Source organism: Opisthorchis viverrini (genome assembly GCF_000715545.1).
Source record: "Opisthorchis viverrini unplaced genomic scaffold opera_v5_53, whole genome shotgun sequence".
Taxonomy (NCBI): domain Eukaryota; kingdom Metazoa; phylum Platyhelminthes; class Trematoda; order Opisthorchiida; family Opisthorchiidae; genus Opisthorchis; species Opisthorchis viverrini.
In genome coordinates this window covers 1465358-1484088 of record NW_008751710.1, presented here as the reverse complement: position 1 = coordinate 1484088, position 18731 = coordinate 1465358, and the positions used below count along the sequence as shown (strand labels likewise).

The 18731-nt window shown below is 46.5% G+C and overlaps 3 protein-coding genes across 3 annotated transcripts in view; 2 read left to right on the top strand and 1 right to left on the bottom strand.

Annotated features, from left to right (window-relative positions):
• T265_03691 (hypothetical protein) overlaps positions 1 to 2596 on the top strand; it is a gene marked incomplete at both ends in the record, with an annotated part of 7971 nt that extends 5375 nt beyond the window's left edge. The window contains 2 exons of the mRNA XM_009168233.1: positions 474 to 535; positions 2491 to 2596. Coding sequence (XP_009166497.1) covers positions 474 to 535; positions 2491 to 2596 — 168 coding nt within the window. The remainder of the gene's footprint in view (positions 1 to 473; positions 536 to 2490) is intronic.
• Positions 1 to 18250, bottom strand: part of T265_03689 (hypothetical protein) — a gene marked incomplete at both ends in the record, with an annotated part of 28735 nt that extends 10485 nt beyond the window's left edge. Inside the window, 2 exons of the mRNA XM_009168231.1 lie at positions 7804 to 8747; positions 18237 to 18250. Coding sequence (XP_009166495.1) covers positions 7804 to 8689 — 886 coding nt within the window. The remainder of the gene's footprint in view (positions 1 to 7803; positions 8748 to 18236) is intronic.
• Positions 6052 to 6342, top strand: T265_03690 (hypothetical protein; the record flags this gene model as incomplete). Its single annotated transcript, XM_009168232.1, has 1 exon — positions 6052 to 6342. One exon carries the CDS (start codon positions 6052 to 6054, stop codon positions 6340 to 6342), a length of 291 nt encoding a protein of 96 aa, XP_009166496.1.
• Positions 18251 to 18731: the final 481 nt, after the last annotated feature.

The following is an 18731-nucleotide window of genomic DNA, read 5'->3' as shown; positions in this document are numbered from 1 at the left end:
CGTAACTTAACTTTCGAAAACTCAATCCCATTGTGGAACACTGTGCGCAGTCAAATACAGGTACAAAAGTAACGGTCACGTTGAAATAGGTGGCCTAGACACGCCGTAACTTTCGAAAACTCAATCCCATTGTGGAACACTGTGCGCAGTCAAATACAGGTACAAAAGTAACGGTCACGTTGAAATGTTAGAGGTGGCCTAGCAACTGGTACGAAACGACGTCTCCAGTACTTCAGACTGGTTGATTAAGACAGTGTCAAGCTCTTCGTGGTAGTACTAAATGAGTTCATGCATTCAAATAGAGATCGTTTGAGCCGATTCGAGTGCATCAAAGATCATTTCAGGACTGATCAAAAATCACCCGCTTCATGTTCCATGAATTTCAGGATTTCACAAGTTTTATTGTGTATTGAAGCAATTTGGGGTAGACACAGTAATGTTTTATTATTGTACCCTTCATATCGCATTCCTAGATGGAGTCTTTTTCACAAGAGGACTTCATTCTGGATCGTCACTTGGACTTGGAAGTAGAACGGTAAGTTGCTGTTTACAAGTTTGGCTTCCTATACAAATTAAGTAGTATATTTAGAAGTGACCCACTGTTCACAGCTGCCCGTCTGCCCTGTCTAAAATGTTGTTGCTGACGCTATTGACTAAGTCCCATGTTAGCGAGCGGAAAATGTGGGTATAAGTAGGTAGAAAAGTAGTCAGTAAAGCCCCGGTTGATTGTCTGAACTTTGCACGTCACCAGGCCAAACTAGGGTTTAGTAATCCCGCACGCATGTCGGACAATGTTGGTCGAGGGTTGTGTGCAACGCTGGTAGACGCAACTAGAAACAAGCGACTGGCCTCGGCTAGGTAGCCCAACAGCGGCTGATTTCTACAGCCAAGACGGCTAATTGATTAATCACAAGTACAACTTGGAACACTTTGATGGTCTGCGACGCAACCAAGAGACTGGGAGAACCTACTGTGTGCTTACGTGTGCGCGGATGTGTTTGTCCATTAGTATATGCGTAGTGCAAAGGCGCGCTCGCACACACACAAGGCAGGCACAATCGAGTGGGGGGGGAGTGGGTTGAACGATCGACAAAAGCAGAAGCCAGGTAAACGCAAGTTGCCGGGCCGGTATTGTCCAGGAAGTGTGCCACACAAGTGCCAGACTTGGAAGAACGGTTTTGCACACCCACACAACCACAAGCAACCTTCGCTGCAGAGTACAGTTAATTCGCTTGGTTGCGTGGACGTCCACATGTGTTTCGGGCAAACCGTCTTAATCGTGCTGTTCACGAATCACGGAAGCGAACGGCCACCCGCCAAGCTACTTGTGCCCAGCCAATTACACTGCACCATTGAGTGAGAGTGCGACAACAATGGGAAAAAACAGTATCTTATGCGTAAAGAGAATTCGATTCACTAAGATGCCAACGAACAGACAATGATTGGGATGCTGAATAGTTATGCAGGGGGTCAGGAATCAAAGGTGCGCGTAGGATTCGAGAGATGAGTAATTCGGTTTCCATTGGCCGGACGGACAGACGGACGAGACCGGCTAGGGTACAGACTGAAGAATCGGCAAAGGAATTAGTAGCTTTGATTTGCACGAGTGACTTCACACTCGGACAGCTCATCCAAAGTGAGTGAATTCCGTCGTCTTTCGGCTCTACCAGTTAAGCGCGGACATGTGTTACTGGCGGCAATCACGGTGTTAGTGGTGGAGTTCTTGCAAGGTAAACGAATGTCACTCGCTAAGAACCTGGACAGGTGAAATCAGGTGAAATCAGCTATGGAAAAGCTCTCAAAATCACCGTGACAAGTTGAAAAAGACAATAAAGGAGGTAGTTCATTAACTCGCTTCAGCTGCCAGACGCTACTCATGCGGAGTTGGGAACGAAGTTGAAGACACGGAGATGCACAACCAAAGTCTGATGACTAGGATAACGGTAACATGCACTGCTTTAAAGATCATTGTACACACAAAACTGATGGAAACAGTTTTTACTGAACTCTTGAACTCTATCCGTACAAAACAAATATATTTTGTGATTACGCATCACCAAACAATTCATACTTTTTGAAATGAGCATAAAGATCGGTGGTTTCTACAACGCTCTTTTTTTCTATAGTCCACATGAAAGAGTCAGTCAGTATCTGGGATTCTGCCATCCTCGAAACAACCGTATACAAGCGTTAGACACACAGTTCGGCAGGATGAGACCTACTTTCAGTCCAGACTGGATGAAAGTCTAGTGACTAGCCGGAATACTTTATCGGCAGTCCCAGCTGGGCAATATATCAAACGGCTGATTCGCAAGCATTGCATAGAAGAAATGTATATCGGTTCTTCCGGTTTAGGGGTGACCGGTCGGCAAACGACATAGTACACAGATCGACTTCGGCTGCGCGGCTACCGCTTACCTAGAACTGTACTCCAAGAATTAGCTGAAATTTAGCATCCACACACACACACACACACACACAATCTCTCAGTTCCCCTCGAGGTGCGGAAAAACTTGCATATCGATATCTACCAGAAGGCTTGGTAGAATACATACCACAATATATGCTTCCGGCAACAACGCAACTGTCTCCATAGGATTGCAGGTCAAACAACACGTTCAGCTGTAGCACCCTTTCGGTGCCTGACTCCCATGCCACCCGAAGGATGCACGAGGGCTGGGATACTGCCAGGTTGCCCAAGCCTAGACAGGGGAAGTCGAGAGACAGAGGTCGGGTTCGGACCATGAACCTTTCGGTCGGTAAATCCACGCTCTAACCACTTGAGTCAAAAACACGATCCTGTATGGTGTGTTGCTCACCACTTGCTGCAGACTGGTAATCGAATCGATCCAAAATATTCGTTCGCTATCAAAGGAATAAGAACCCTAAATCTTTGTCTGTCCGTAAGGCTATGCTCAGCAACATTCAGCAAGGCAAAAGAAAAGTGGAGCAGTGCATTCGGTGATGTTGTTTTTGTAACAAAAGCCTACACTTGCATCAGACCGACCGTAAAGCAGTTGCAAACATTCCACCGTGAAATCTGTTCCACATCCGTATTGATGTGGTGGATAAAGGAAGTCCGTTTTCTTTCAATATAGCACAGCCGAAGGACAGAATGATCTAAAGTGTCTTCAAAAGTCAACTAAACCGATTTTAAAAAAAACTGCGAATGAAGTTGCCTAATTTCAAATCGAAAGCCACATATTAGTAGAAAAGCGGTTTCCAACATAGAACAATTCAGCGAAAACAACGTCATTCAATTTACACTATCCTAAAAGGCATTTGCCGCCTGACGACCATAGATAGAAGTGCACTAAAGATGCCGACAAATCAACTGACAACAAGTAGAAAAGAGAACTGTGGTATCAAAATACAGGGACACTGCTGTCAGACTTCCTTCTTAGCTCGCCAGCTACTAGGATACATTGGCGAAAAAAGTTTCCTGTGATCGTAACTAAACATCAGAAACATCGAATGCCTGTGTGACGACAACCTCCGCATGAATGACAGGTGTCCATTTGAACTAATCAAACAGACGCGTGGAATGCTGATGTGAACGTACGCGAACCCAGTCAGTGGGTGTCTATCGGTTCAACAAAAAACATCTATTATTAGGCACATAGGAGAAGTTTAATAAGATAAGTGAAGCGCAGAGTGACCGGGAATCGACGCCGAACTTTGTGCTGTCCCCTGGAGATGTTTGTATGCAAACAGCCTTGCTATACGTCAGCATTCACCATTCTCGGAATGATATGCGCCAGTGCACTGAATGGCATACGAGAAAAAAAACAACCAAACGCACCAGCAAAAGCTCAGCTGACCAAGGTCGTTTGTCCTTTATTGGCTTCTCATTTGAGTATATGTGGGCTTACTAAACCTTCGGCTACCGAGTACAAGCTCAGTATCGCGTGTGAACGCGCGATTGGCAGTTGCATGGTTCTAACGTCAAGAGCTAACCAAAGGGTCCCTGGGCTGACCACATTTACGCTCATATGAGCCACACTAAAGCCATGTACTAATGAGTTTGGAACGACTAGTTTTTTTTTCTCAGTGTGAATCTGTGATTAGTTAGGACAACTGGTCTACAAGTTATCGAGTAATAGGATGGCCTAAGCCAATAGCTAGCTGAAATGAACGACACTCTTCACACCTTCCTTTATGTACTCTGCTAGGATGTTCGCCAGGCTAGTCGCATTAGAGCATCCGTGACCGAACAGACTAGACTAGGCCATCAGGTAGAAAGGTAAACATTAGGAATCAGGATTATACGAAAGTCATGACTCCGTTGCGAGGAAGCATTTTCAAAGGATGATTGAATGGCGATAGTTTCCCGTTGGAAGGCTGGTTACAAGGAACTGCGTCACACACACTCCGCGTCGCAGCGATACCATTTAATTTGTGGATTGTATGTGACGGCGCTCTTCATTTTACTAGACGTGACTGATACACAACAAAACATTTACATACGTCTGCTACACTTAGATGACTACGGACGAGGTGATTCGTGTGCAAATTCGGAATGGCCAATATAACGTATCAGATGTATTCTAATATAGAACTAAATTAGTGATAACTATCCGGAGCTGACAGGCATTTGAAACGGATCTGCCGGTCGATGGTGACCGATCCATCGGGCATCTGCCAACAGTAGGCGAACTACAAGTAGCTTGTGCGGAGCCGAATGTGTTGCTGTGTGTAAGCCGCAGGTGCCAAAATAAACTCGGGTGAAGATGATCAGCGAAAAAATACGCACAGGTTTGTAGAGAGCCATAGGGGCGGGATGGCCCAAATGCTTAGAGCGGAAGGTTCGTGGTTCGAACCCGACCTCCGCCGCTCGATTCCCTGTCTCGAACCCGACCTCCGCCGCTCGACTTCCCTGTCTAGGCTTGGGCAACCTGGCAGTATCCCAGTCCTCATGCTTCCTTCGGGTGTGGCATGACAGGCACCGAAAGGGTGCTACAGCTGAGCCTAGAGAGCCATCAACCAACCCAGGCAGACTTCAAATGCCGTATCCATTATCCCCAAGTGAGAGTGCCCTGAAAACAAGTTTTTTGAGTATATGACACGCACCGAGCCATCCATGAGAAGACTGTCTAGTTCTGAGGAATATGAACTTTGGACTACTGAAATGCTTCGAAATGCTTTGTTACCAGCCTGTGAGCTCAATGATCGGGCAAACTTAAAAGAAATCACCTGAGGATATATCATTCAACAAGAATGGATGGTAGGGTATCCTGTCCCGAGAAACGCAGTTAATCAGTCAACAGTGTACGCTGAGAGCATTTCAGAGCATTTTTCGGTCTTTTGTTTCATCATGCTGACAAGGTCAAATACGGGAATCATCAAATTCACTAACTGTTACGCTAAATCCTACCGCCAAATTGTATAAAGGAGATAACGCCACCAACAGTGGCTAAATGTGTGATATAAAGATCCAGCAGTGAAGTTTGTTATGAAGCTCCGAGGAGCGGAGCTAACAGACCTACTAACTACCAGAATATGGAGAGCAAACGCTCCGAAGCAAGATAGTTCTGCTCATTGCAGGACTAGCTGATAACGACATATGAGCTGCTGCTGCGTACGGAACTGTTTGAGCAGCGAGCTTGTACCGCACATTGTTGCTCCCGTGGCATTCGAAAAGCTACGGGAAGAAAAGACCCACGCTGGAATAAGCAAACCAGAACTCGCCACACGCAGCCACTACTGGTGACCACACCAACATAGAGAGATGCAACTCATATCAAGCATGTTGGCTCCTCAAGAATATGACGCGTCGAAGCACAGCACCGGTTGAAACAGTGAAAACCGGCTATCTGGACGAAATGGTTGAAGTTGACAACACATGTCCAATAAGCGAAACGCCCAGGAAGGACAAACATATACCCACAAAAGTGGTCTGCTTTGCCAAATAGTGCGAGGCAGTAGTATCATTTTTCAGGCCGACGCAATTGTTGTAATTAATTCAATCATCAAATACTGGATCTGTCAGCAATGCACCCAATCAAATATATACTGACCGTAAATTGAACTGAAAGCATTTCAGTAAATGAAATGTGCGAGGCACCGACAAAACTTGCACCATACCCCATCACCAGTAAGGTGACGGGTTGGTTGAACGGATCTTTCGAGGCTCTTCTGAAGGTACTTCCAGAAATGAACCCGAGCACATCGGACCAAGTCGTGCTGAGGCAGCTTTACCATGCAGAGGACTGGTCTGCAAGTTCGCCGGTCAGGCGCTGTTTCTCATGTGGACAGTGCGTGAAACCAGGCTACACAGTGATGCACGATTGCCAACACAATCGTCATATCGAACGTCCGCCACAGATTACGTCCATCAAGTAGTGGCAGCCTTTAACAAGCACATCGAACAGCTTGGAGCTATCTGGAAACCACACAACTATACCAAAACAACTATAACAATAAGAAATTGGATACCCCTTTAAAACGACGGATGCTGTTTGACTGCAGAACAGTATTACCGACCCGAAAGTACAGGGAGAGGTGTAGTCTGCAGTCTCGATATAAGGTGCTGTCGGAAACAAACTGCATACCAGGTTCCCTGGACAAGTGTCTACTTTGACAGACTGAGACTTCACCATGAGGAAATAACTGAGGTGCCCAACACTGTACACTTTTTACTCATTTTGAGCGTTTAATATGCTGTACCTTTTGTGGTTCTCCTGCTGACAACTCTAGTTTGGGAAAGTCAGACCGAGAACTGAGCTGAGACATGACCGTTAGTTCTTAAACAAAGCAATTGATGACAAAAGCTTGATTGGTTTCCTGTTATCTGTTCTCCACAGTAACAACACTCTGTTCCGTTTTCCGTAGGTTAAATGGACAACTTCCAGCGGATGCACTTTCTATCATTGTCGTAAGGTCCTTGGTTCGAACTCAAATACTGCATCTCGATGGCTCCCGTCCAGGCTTGAGCTACCTGGCAATATGTCAACCTTTGTACTTTCTTCGGACGGCACTGAAGGGCACTGGAAGGGCGTTACAGCTGAACGACCATCAGGTCAGTTACCACAAAGGAAGACCAGGTACCGGCGATGCCCGTAACATCAGTCGCTCAACATTACAGGCAGAAAAATAAACTGAGTCAGTCGCGCAGGGCACTTCCATTGCTCAGTGTCTAGGATAGTACGTCAATCTCTACTGTAACCAGAAAGTGTCTCCCTGGCGAGGTTATGTGAAAGAAACCTCGCCTAGTAGCCAAAATAAACTATGGGCAATCAAGCTAGTAAACTTGTGAGGGCAGGGGAATACATATTTTTGCTGCCAAACACAGTCTGCATGTCTTTCCAGAGCACCTATCAAAATCTGTGGAAATTCGCATCCGAAGTCCGAAAATTATTGAGAAAATTCGTTTCAACAAAACGGAACAAAAGTTCGCATGCAACCATGCGATACTAGTTCACTCAGAAACAAAAGTTACGTCGTTAGCAGAAAAATGCGGAAGCACGTCATCATCGTCATCTTCACCATCATTATGATCATCGACAGCATGACATCAGTTTTCAACACCGATGCTTCACTGCCGTCAGACAAGTGTCTCTATCATGGACCTCCCCTGAAATCCCGCCTCTTTAGTCCAAATTCGATTATGCACACAGAACAACAAATAACTGAAACGAATGGCTTTTTAAGACAGCATGTATCGAGAATCTGCAAGTAGTTCCTAAGCAGGATAAGCTGCGCCGAACGAAAAAAAACACGAATATGGGATGCTACGGCATCTGAAAATTTTGGCGAAGTAACAGATGGGCAATTCGCATAGTGCGAAAAAGGGCCGATGCATACCTGGTATGTGTTGGATCTGGTCACCTACACGAACGGAGAAAGTGGCACCAGCATCCACATGAACCATGACGTAATAGTCCCCTCCTCCTTGTACACCAGGTGGGCCAGTTGCAGAATTAGTCAAGTCGGTGGGATTAACGCCTGAATTCACGGGACTGGCAGCGGAACTAAGAAACAATGGCGTAGAAGGAACAGTGCTCTCAACAGAAGGCATGATCAAATCTGTACTAGGAAGTATAGAGGATGGCGTTGTGACCAAGGGATGGTGTGTGTTTGCGGCGGGAATAGCTGCTGCTGCCGAGGTATGCAGAGTATGCAACTGATTCGGTGACGAGTTAGAGGAGATATATGGGACAGATCGCGGATGTAACAAGTACGGTGAGACGTGCTGAGGGACAACTACCCCAGATGGATATCCCGGGTGTGCACCGGGAGGGAATTGTTCTGGGATTGCGGCAATCATATTCATGGACGACGGATAGTTGTGGGGTGGCACGGGCTGACTAACATATGAACCGGTAGAGTACTGAGTGGTTCGAAATTTGTCGGCACTTAGAGCACTCGTCATATTGACGGAAAGACGATCGGGAGTGTTGCACTGATGATAGCCATCTTCACAGGTAGGGGCAGATATGTCTGCAGAATGCGGAACGACAAGGTGGGTGGGTGAATCTGAAACAGCTATGAGGCCCGGCTGACTGGTAGTCGGCATAGGTTGCTGGGTTGTTTCACCTTGATCAGAATGGTCCGCAAGAGTATCCAGGGTTGTGCCTCCGGCATTCTGCGCAGCACGTTCATTAGTAGTTGAGCCTTTCTTAGGGGATTCTGAATTTGTATTGCTAACTGTCGTTGATTCTTCTATTGAATACCGATGTCCGTTTTCCATAATTTAAGCGACAGAATAACCAAAGGACTCAAATTGATCGTGCATAGCCAGGAACAAGCTACAATATAGAAAGGGGAAAGTTACGTCGCTCATCAATGAGTAGTAGGTTGCAGATGTTGGTGATTATCGTGGAAATATGGTTAGAAGATGGGAGAATGATATGGAAAAAGTAGAAAGATTATACTGTCTCTAGACTGCCTCGTTACCACTCAGTACAGGCAAAATAAAAAGGACTACTGTTAATCCCGAAGATGACTGAGGTAAATGACTGAAAAGGGAAGAAAATGCAACCAAGTAACACAACGGATTCCATATACTCATCGCTACCATTATTACAGGGTGCAACACCTGCACTGACGAAGATACTTCATTGTCATAAAGTTCATTTAGTCGGGGCGAGACAGCTCAAAAGGTTATAGCGCGAATCTGCTGACTGGAAGGTCCGTGGTTCAAACCCGACCTCTGCCTCTCGACCCCCCCTGTCTAGGCTTGGGCAACCTGGCAGTATCCCAGCCCTCATGCTTCCTAAGGGTGGTATGGCAGCTAGGCACCGGGAGGCTGTTACAGCTAAACGATTTTCCTTTATTTAATCGGCTTTACAGCCCCAAAAAGCTAATGCCAAAGTGGTTTATCCACAGTTTCCATGTGCTATTTCTGGGGATTAAAACTGCGGTAGAGACGTCGCAATCCGAAAGAACGTCTGGTTTAATCAACGTAAAGCGAAGAAGTTCAATCGGGCAAGGTAGCATAAAAGCTAAGCCTACTCTATCTGCAGCTGGTGACTCTCAGCAACTCAGAAAGAACAGTTAGCAATTTGTTTCATTTTTACCGATAATCAAACCCCACTGCATCCATCGTCTCTAAAAGCCGCGCTGAATAGCTTTCCGAAATGTTCGTACCATCGCTTAATACGACGCAATTGCGAGCACAATGTTGAGTCGTGTTTCTCTTTGGTTGTTTTGCTGTCCGTAGCTTTCTTCCCGCCCGTCCACTGAATAGACTGGCACAACAAATTCAGGTGGTGACTTCCTGCTACATATTCTGGGCTTTTGCTATCGGTCAGCTCTCCGTATTCTCCGAGAGTCCGTATGGCTAGTTGTTTCATTGGTCCGTGTTTATCGTCACAGTCATTGCATGGATATTCTGGGATCAATCCGAGTCGCTGATCCCGAGGTTTATAGTATTCGTATACACGTGACGGAAAAGCAGAAAATAATTTCAAACGCTACTAATATAAGCGTATTTATATGCTTCTATGCATTAAGCAGATGCGAACAGCCGAAACCACGTACGTTGCCTCCGCAAAGATGTAGACTGATTGCCTTCGACATTGTTTGGCTATGATTGTCCTCCGAAGAGGTTGGATCGATTCGACTTTCAATAGCTTCCGGAGTCCAGAGAAAGCACAAATCCATATAATCTAAATGGACTCACAGTTGATCTGAGCCTCGTCGCAGCAAATTTACAAGATACCATGGTCTATGTTGGCAAATGGTGCTAGATCGAAACAGGTGATGGTCATCGCATAGCGGGAGAAGTTGTTTTCCATTGTTTGTGCCAGAAGTTTCGGTTCCCAAGGGTATCGCTCCACTGACTTCAGCATTTATCTTACCGGCAAACATAATGATATTCGTGTTGTGTTTCCCGAAGCATATCAGACAGAATTCCACGACGGGCTCTCTCCTCAACGTCCAAGTGGGTGTCATTCAGACCACAGAGACTACCATAGGCAAGTACGGAACACTGTGTCAATTGGCATGGGTTTGGAACCGGACAACCTAAGCCCAACCGTCAACAATTACGGTGGCACGTGAAACCCTGACTCGTGAGAATCAAAGGGGATTCCGACCGGGTAGGGGCCGCGTTGACCATATCTTCATGTTCCGTCATGTGTTAGAGTAGCGCCATATGTATAGATGACCCACAAGTTTGGTGTCCTTTGACATCAATGGTGCGCTCGATTCTGACGATCGGTCAGTGCTGTTAATCATACTTGCTCAACATGGCATGCCCCGCATGTTAATGAACATGATCCGGTCCCTATTATCACATACTTCTGGGCTTGTGAGAGTTCAAAGAGAGCTCCCCAAAAGCTTCCCTACAAAGAATTGTGCCCGACAAGGGTGTATACTATCTCCATTGTTGTTCATCTTTGTCTGTGATGAGGCGATCCCTTGGAAGGCCTTCAAAGCTTAGGTGTTCAAGTTGTTGCTAGTGAGAACCTTGTCGATCTGGAGTACGCAGGTGACAGAGCCCTCATCTTTGAAGGTGAAAAGACAGCGCAAGCTCCGTTATACCATCTTTTGGAAAACGCCTTGCACGTTCAAAGTGCAAAGTCACACTCCATAACGTAAAGTCTCTGATCTGAGTTTCTGAACATACACCTTACAAACCGTTTGTGGAGAGCTTCACATGCCTACATAGTTGTATTAGCTCCGACGGAAGTGTCCGATGAAGTCAGTGCACGAATCTCAAAGGCTTGAATCATATTTACTGAGTTGCGTCACTTGTGGCATCAAAAAGGCATATCACTGGGTCTCAATGATCGCGTGCACCAGGCTGCAGTAATGGCTGCGTTGCTGTATGGGTGAGAGACGCAGCCTCCGCGAACATATGATGTGGGGCGTTTTCAGGTTTTTGATCACCGATGCCTCAGTAACGTTGTTGGTTCTGGATGGCATCAGAGGATTAGTAACGGGGCGATTAAAAAAGGGCTACTTGGTTGTCCGGCAGATGATTCAACCGCGAAAAACATCCAGCACCATCAACTGTGGTGGCTCAGTCATGTGTTACGCATGCCGAAACACTGCCCTCCGTGCCCGCTTCAAAATGGCGAAAACAACGAGGTGGACAACGTACGGCTTGGCAGAAGGGCCTGAAAGAGAATACGAAAGATTTGAGTGTTGTTGGTGTTGTACGCCTTCCAGGGTGAGGACCCGTGACCCCGTCTGTGCATGGCTAGGAACTGCAAGAAATGGCGCTTGATCTACGTCAGTGCCGTTTGTGTCGTCAGTTACCTTCCAGATTGTCTGAATGCGCGCTTGGAGGTGAAGTCACCTCAAAATGTTTGATATAGGCCAGAACTAGGTCCTCTTCTTCACTCACTATTTTTCTTCTTTTTACTCTCTGGCTTTAAATATAACTAGATGAGCTTTACAGTTGTACGGCAGTGAAGTAGCAATATCAACACTGGTGTTACGATCTCTGATGATGGTGAACTATCCACGGGAATGCAGTAATATAAGACGTGTTCGACTCTGGATCAATTCCAGACCCACATTTGTTACCAGCCATTACCTCATGGCTCGGATGGCGAAATTCGCAAATGATGGTTTCGATTTTGGAATATAGGGATGCCAGCACAACGCGTGCCGAAAGAGAGCAGCTCCGCTCAGTAGCTGAACAGTATAGATCTGATCTGGCTAGAGAACTAATGGAAACGCACAGTAATGTCAGCAGTCAGTCCAGCGTGAGATTTCAATCATGAAGCGCGACAAGGTACCTGGCCCGGATGTTTTACACTTCGCGCTCTGCAAAGAAGGTGGAGAGGCCCTGGTGAGCAGTCTGACAACAATACTGCAGAAGATTTGGAACGAAAACAGAATACCAGCCGAATAGATCTCCTCGACCGTTGTCTGTTTATAAAAAGGGAGAAAGAACGTCGTGTGAAAACCATCGTGGTATCATCCTGGAATTCGTCGCATTGAGAGTGCTCTCTGGCATTATTTTGCGCAGTTGATGGATTATCGGGAGAGAGTCGTGAGAATTAAGCTGGGTTTCGCCCTGGTCGACCATATCTTTACCTTGAGACAGTTCTTGAACAGCGCCATTCCTTCAGACGTCCCGCTTTGGTCGTTTTTCTGGACTTGAAGGCTGTTTTTGATTCCGTCGATCGTCAGAAACTCTGGCAGTGTCTGGCGATCAGATAGGTCCCTTCCAAACTTCTCACTTATGAGGGCACTGTATCCGAAACCCTGCGGGCGCGTGAGAGTATACGGGAAGCTCTCCCATAAGTTCACCACGTTCAGTTGTGTAAGACAAGGCTGTCCTCTTTATCCTTTCCTCTTTAACTTTGTCACTGATATGCTCCCTGAAATTTCTCTGCCTGCCTTTGAAACCTCGGGAGTCGAAATGCTCCCGGGACGTCCCCCCACAGACATTGAGTATGCAGGCGACATTGCTCCCCTTGGTTCAGACCGCACGGTTTGATAAGAGTTTCATACCTGCAAAGTGTAAGCTACTGCTACAAGACTGGGTAAGATCAAACCCACACCTCATGGTTGCAAGTGAGCCGATCGACTTGCAGCTGTATAAGTTCCGGTGGACTGGCTGGAAATGAGGTTATTTCTCAAAAGGGAAAGGCCATAACAGCTTTTGCCAACCTCCCACACCTGTGGGGCCGACGCGACGTTAGCCTGTCAGACAATGGCAGAGTTTACACTGCAGCGATGTGATTCATACTGCTTTATGGATCGACCCCAACGTACAGATGACGTACAAAAGATGTCAGTGTTTGACCATCGGTGTCTCCAAAGCACTGGTCGAGCCTGGTGGGAACATCGGATTAGTGATGTTAAGGTACGCCAGATGGCTCCAGGAATAAAGACCTCTCGCGCGATAGCTAAATTATTCACGTCTGGTAGGTTATGCCGGTTAAGAAATGCACTGCGCGTGCCAGCAGGCCGTCTGCTCCGCAGAGCTCTTTTCGCCCAACCCTGTGGTGGTAGTGACCAAGAGGTGGAAAGTGCATATGGTCTAGCAACGAAGTATGAAAACACTACCAGTAAACTTAGTCGAATCGACGACTGCCGCCTCTGGATGGGGACCCCGGGATTCAAATCACCAGTGGTTAAGAACATTGGCGGAAACGGCCCAATCGTATAGTCAGTGGCGTTCGTGCATCAAAGCTATCACCTTCAATGCGTAGCTACCCAATTTCCGAACAAACTGAACACGCCTTCACCTTGATTGTATGTTCCACTTTCCAGTTTTCCGGTGGTCGAAACTGTAGCAGCTGGAACCAACGTACCTATGGCACACGATTTATGGCTAGTAAATTGAATTGAATTGATGTTGAAGGTTGACATGCACCAGTGACTTTTTGGACTTATTGAAATAACGCTCTGCTTGATTTTAATGGAGAGTGCGTTAGGTAAAAGGATTCGGTTAGAAAGATGACTGCGTGATTTTTCACAAGCATCTGCCGAGGAGAGATGGCACTTACCCCCACTCCAAACTTTTTATTTAGTCTGGCTCAGAGAAAGGTGAGAATGCAATGCTTTGTTCTGTGACTATCTGTGCCGTTTCATTAAGCAGGCTAGCCCAGAAGGCACTGGTCATTCAGGTTTTCTGGGATCCTGTCCAATGCTAACGACTTGATATTCTGATGCACTTGGGTTCTAGGTCTGGCACGCCAGGTGGCAGGGTATGAAATTTTCGATGTTCATCAACACCATAAATGGTATAACATCAGAGTTCAACACTGATGCTCCGCTGCCGTACAATCATGATTCATCTGAAAACTTGTTGTGAAGAATGAAAGTGGATATAGAGGGGACTTAGTACCAACCAACCACAATCATTCTGGGATGCCCACGCCCCCATACATTCATTCAATCAGGGCGGAAACTAACACTCCATCCATATCTTGCAGTCTATAACCAGGCACAATCGGACCTATCCTGGAAGATGAGACTCAAAGCCAATACTCAGACTTTTTGTAATCTCTATCATATCCCTCTACCAGGTCGAAGGTTGTCACCTATCTGCCTGCGCTACTCCTAATGGGGCACAGAAAACAACTCCCTTCGAAAAGAATGATTCGATATGACCTAACCAACACAGTTTTCAGTGCTGCACACATTCTTTGCCGTTAGACAGCCGAATACTCGCCTTCTTGTTTGCTCGCTACCTATTCACCCGCAACAGCCTACACGATGTATGGTTCTGAGACAACGGTTGTCGAAAGCTTGAGGACGTCTAAGTTAAGCTGCTGGAAGAAGCCAAGGCTCACAGCCGTACAACAAAACACGTCGCATGAGATTCAGAGATACGTTACTTCACCGCCAAAGGTGCCTAAATTGGCAGACCAACCCTATCCCTAGGGATTCGTGCGCTAACCTCATCTATCATACTACAATCCAAACTACTCCAACTTTCCAGGTACGTGAAACGCTTCATAACTTCGGATTCCTCTCCATTGATGCTAAGTAGCGTGTTCCAGAAGCATATGCAGAAGCGTGACTCTCATCTCGTGGTTGCAAAGCGCATACCAAATGGCTGGCCAGTCTATCCGAAAACACCTGGGCCTTCTCTTCTTCAAAGACGACAACGACTTCATCTGCATATTCAAGGTCGACGATGATCTCTCAGCAACTACTTGAACACCAGGGTTCTGAAGACCTTCCAGCGTTCGCCTCATTATCTCACCGATCATGAAAGGAGAGAGTGAGTACCTTCGAGGGACAACATTGTATTCTGGAGTCTTTAAAGAGCATTCCGCATATGCCCACGCTCGCAGGTCTGAGATGAACTTATTATACATTGCTTGCTGGGTGTGTTAAGGAGAACGGATTGATCAACTGAATTGGAAGCGCCTGAAAAACCCAAGAATACTCAAATTATAAGTATGGTATTGTTCTAGCGCCTGGCGGGGTGTGAAGATATGGATTTCGGTTGTTGCCACTGATTTTAATGGCAAACGCCCATGGGGTTACATCACATCCATGGCTGGTTGTCGACCATATCGAAACACTCGTCGGCGGTCACGACCAACCTTTGGGTGATCGTGTATGCGGCTCTTAAAGCAGACGTTTTCTAACCTGCCACATTTCGAAAACGTCAACAATGCTGTTCTTATAGACATGCATATGCTGGTGAAAACAAGTTAGCATCTTCCCACTCCAGGTGAACTAACTAATACGACTTTACCTCCAGGGCATCTCGTATTAAGAGCAATTGTAATACGGAGGTTTGTTACCGCTTGTATGACCATTATTCATTCGTCTTGCTAGCAAGGCTGATCCTTGAGGCAAAGACCGCGAGCCAGTTACATTTGAATCCCAAAAGCATCACAGATAATTGTGGCTTGTCAACTGATAACATACCATGTGGATTTTCGCCCTTTGTGTGAAACCCCGATATTGAGCTCCTACATTTGTCCGATGCCTCGTAACTCGGTGCAATGGCAAGACCAAGACTGAATCCAGCCTCCTGTACCAAGAGCTGCCACCCAACTGTAAAAGCCGGGCTTTCATCATCATAATCAAAGACAGCAACACCTATATTGACACTGATACCTCACCACCGGGCTTTAGTGTCTTATTGATCCCTGAGGCGTGCTTATTGAAACTCCGTTCTGCAACGTCCACTCATATCAGGAAGGCTGGAGGGGAGCAGCCAGGCAAAGAGCAGCAAGTTGCTCTACTACGAATAATAGCCTTAAAATACGATATGAGTACAAATTCGTACGGCCCTGTGCGATTGGACTGTGAGGTCAGTCAGATGTTTCCTCAATTTATCACTACGCTCATATTTACAGAGATGGTGGCGCTATATGGATAAGAGCCGCTGGACCTAAAACGACAAAATCCGATCACCCAGGAGTTGGTCGTACGCGCCAGTGACTAATAAAAGATAGTCTAGGAAGCGACCGACCATAAAGGCTTTATATGAATCCAAACACAGTTGTTGACGCATAGGGAGGCAGACAACGCTATCAACAACGAACAACTATGGGAGCGGACAAATCACTCGACGACGATTGGACGAACAATGCCGGTGTAATACAAGCCATCAGGGATAAAGATAAATCAGCATTACACTCATAATCCATCTTGAGCAACCGGACGGATGTTTCGAGGGGTAATTGAACCGGTCTCGTTCAGCACAGATACTAGAAGCAACAAGCGGACTAGAAAGAATACTGGACAGTAGTGGCAGAAACATAGTACGAGACTCCGTTCTGTAGTCGTGGCAAGGCACGTGGAAGACCAGCACTGCACTTCACAACGAATATATGGAAATATTCACAACCGCCTCTAAAAGCGCTTCAAATCAAGTGGAATCAATGGGGGAAAGGTGTAAGTGCAATTCGCAAAAAGGGTGCCACAACATCTTGAGAAAACGACCAGACCGAGAATTAAAACATGTATAGTGAATAGCTCCTTAAAACTTGCGTGATGTTCCTGCACGCACCCGCAGCCATGCGGCCAGGTTTTTTAGCCAATCTAGGTGTGGGCACTGCACGTAAATCAGCGGAAGAAGCATGAACTTCACAACCACCCTTGAGTGACATCGGCCACTACGTATTGCCATTGGTAGGATCGCCTGCTGCATATAACATGGGCGGTAGACGGAAACAGACAAACGCTGACGCCTCTCCTTACGCTTTCATGAATCCCTCCTTCTTCCTTGAGCCATCTACTGTATATGCATGTTCCGGCTGTAAGAACGAGTCTTCTTTCCATTACCCTTAGAGGCAACCTTTGCGTGTCCGTCTTTGGTAACGTGTATAGACAGCTAGGAATCAATATTCAAATCCTGAAAACCAGTTTTCCCAGTTGTCTTTAGTGTTCGCATCCTGAAACAAGCAGGACAAGCTTCTGTTGCTCGCACGTTAAATTTCATCCGTACCCACGGCTGGCATGGCTGACTGACCTTGATCAAGCTGGCAACACTGTTGTCGTGTTGTGCCCTATCAGAGATTCAATGTTTGGATGAGGATAACGAGACTGCCCAAGTGGGTAGAGCACGAATTTACTGACCAGAAGGTTCGTGGTTCCAACCCGACCTCAGCCCCACGACTTCCCCTGTCTAGGCTTGGGCAACCTGGCAGCATCCCAGCCTTCGTGTAACCTTCAGGTGACATGACAGTTAGACACCAAAAGGGTGCTACATAGTTGCATTCTGGTATACCCTGCCGATGGCAAGGCGAAATATGTCCTCATCTCCGCTTTCACGGCAAAGCGGTTGATTCCATTATGATACTGATCTAGTGAGTCTCCACGATAGCTGGTCGATTTCTCCGACCGTTGCGCTGGCTTCGGCATTGCGGTTGAGTGTGTATAAGTTTCCACGCACCTATAGCACTCTTCACGCGGCATCCATTTGTTGCGGTTCAAAATCCGAGAATCCCAACGAGTAATGCGGAGCGACGATGGCACGAGAAACACTGACAGATGACATCGAGCAACTCAGGAACGCCGTGGACTTCGGATGCGACCTAGATAGACACATCAAATAACCAAAATCAAAGCCCTAACCATTGCAAATTAGTTTGGAGCAGCTAAGGCAGGCAACAAACCGAGCATGAAATGGGGCTCACGATAATTAGTCAGTGCGTTAAAGCACAGTTGCATAGAACTGCACATACCACTTTCCAAAAATCACCAAAATCGTTGGATTTATCTTAGTTTATCCATGTCCGCAAAAACAAACAAGCAACGGTGGAGAAGTCATCCAAAAAACAACGTAAAAAACAATGAAGAGTTTGTAACATTATTCAAAAACAAAAACCCAATGACTCCCGTAATAACGTCCGACTCACGAGGCCACCGACTGATAACCACCCAAGCAAATAACAATCCAAACAAGAATCCAGCTCATCCGAATAAGAAAGTGGATCAATGAAAAGCTGGATCCACGAGAAATTCAGAAAAACACCAACCCCCGGAATACAAGTAGTTGGCTTCTCCAGACACCTGTCGTTATGGTTAATGTCGTTAGCGCTTCTTATCTTCTGCACTCCGCTCCAGTACTGCCAGGCACACCAAAGCTCCCGAGATTCTTGATTTCCCCCTAACTCTAAAATTTCAACGCCCGCGCCTTAGGTCAGATCACGGATTCCGGGACCCACGAAGTTCTACATTGGATCAAAGTTTTCTTCTGGGCTTCCTGGGTTGGGCCCGCTTGCGGAGTTCATCACTTTCACCTCGCCTGGTAGGCACAATAGAATAAAAAGCGTAACACCGCTCACAAAAGTTTTATCGCAAGAAGCGGGCGAGCACTCACAAAAATATCGAACTGTTGTTTGCTCCGGGTC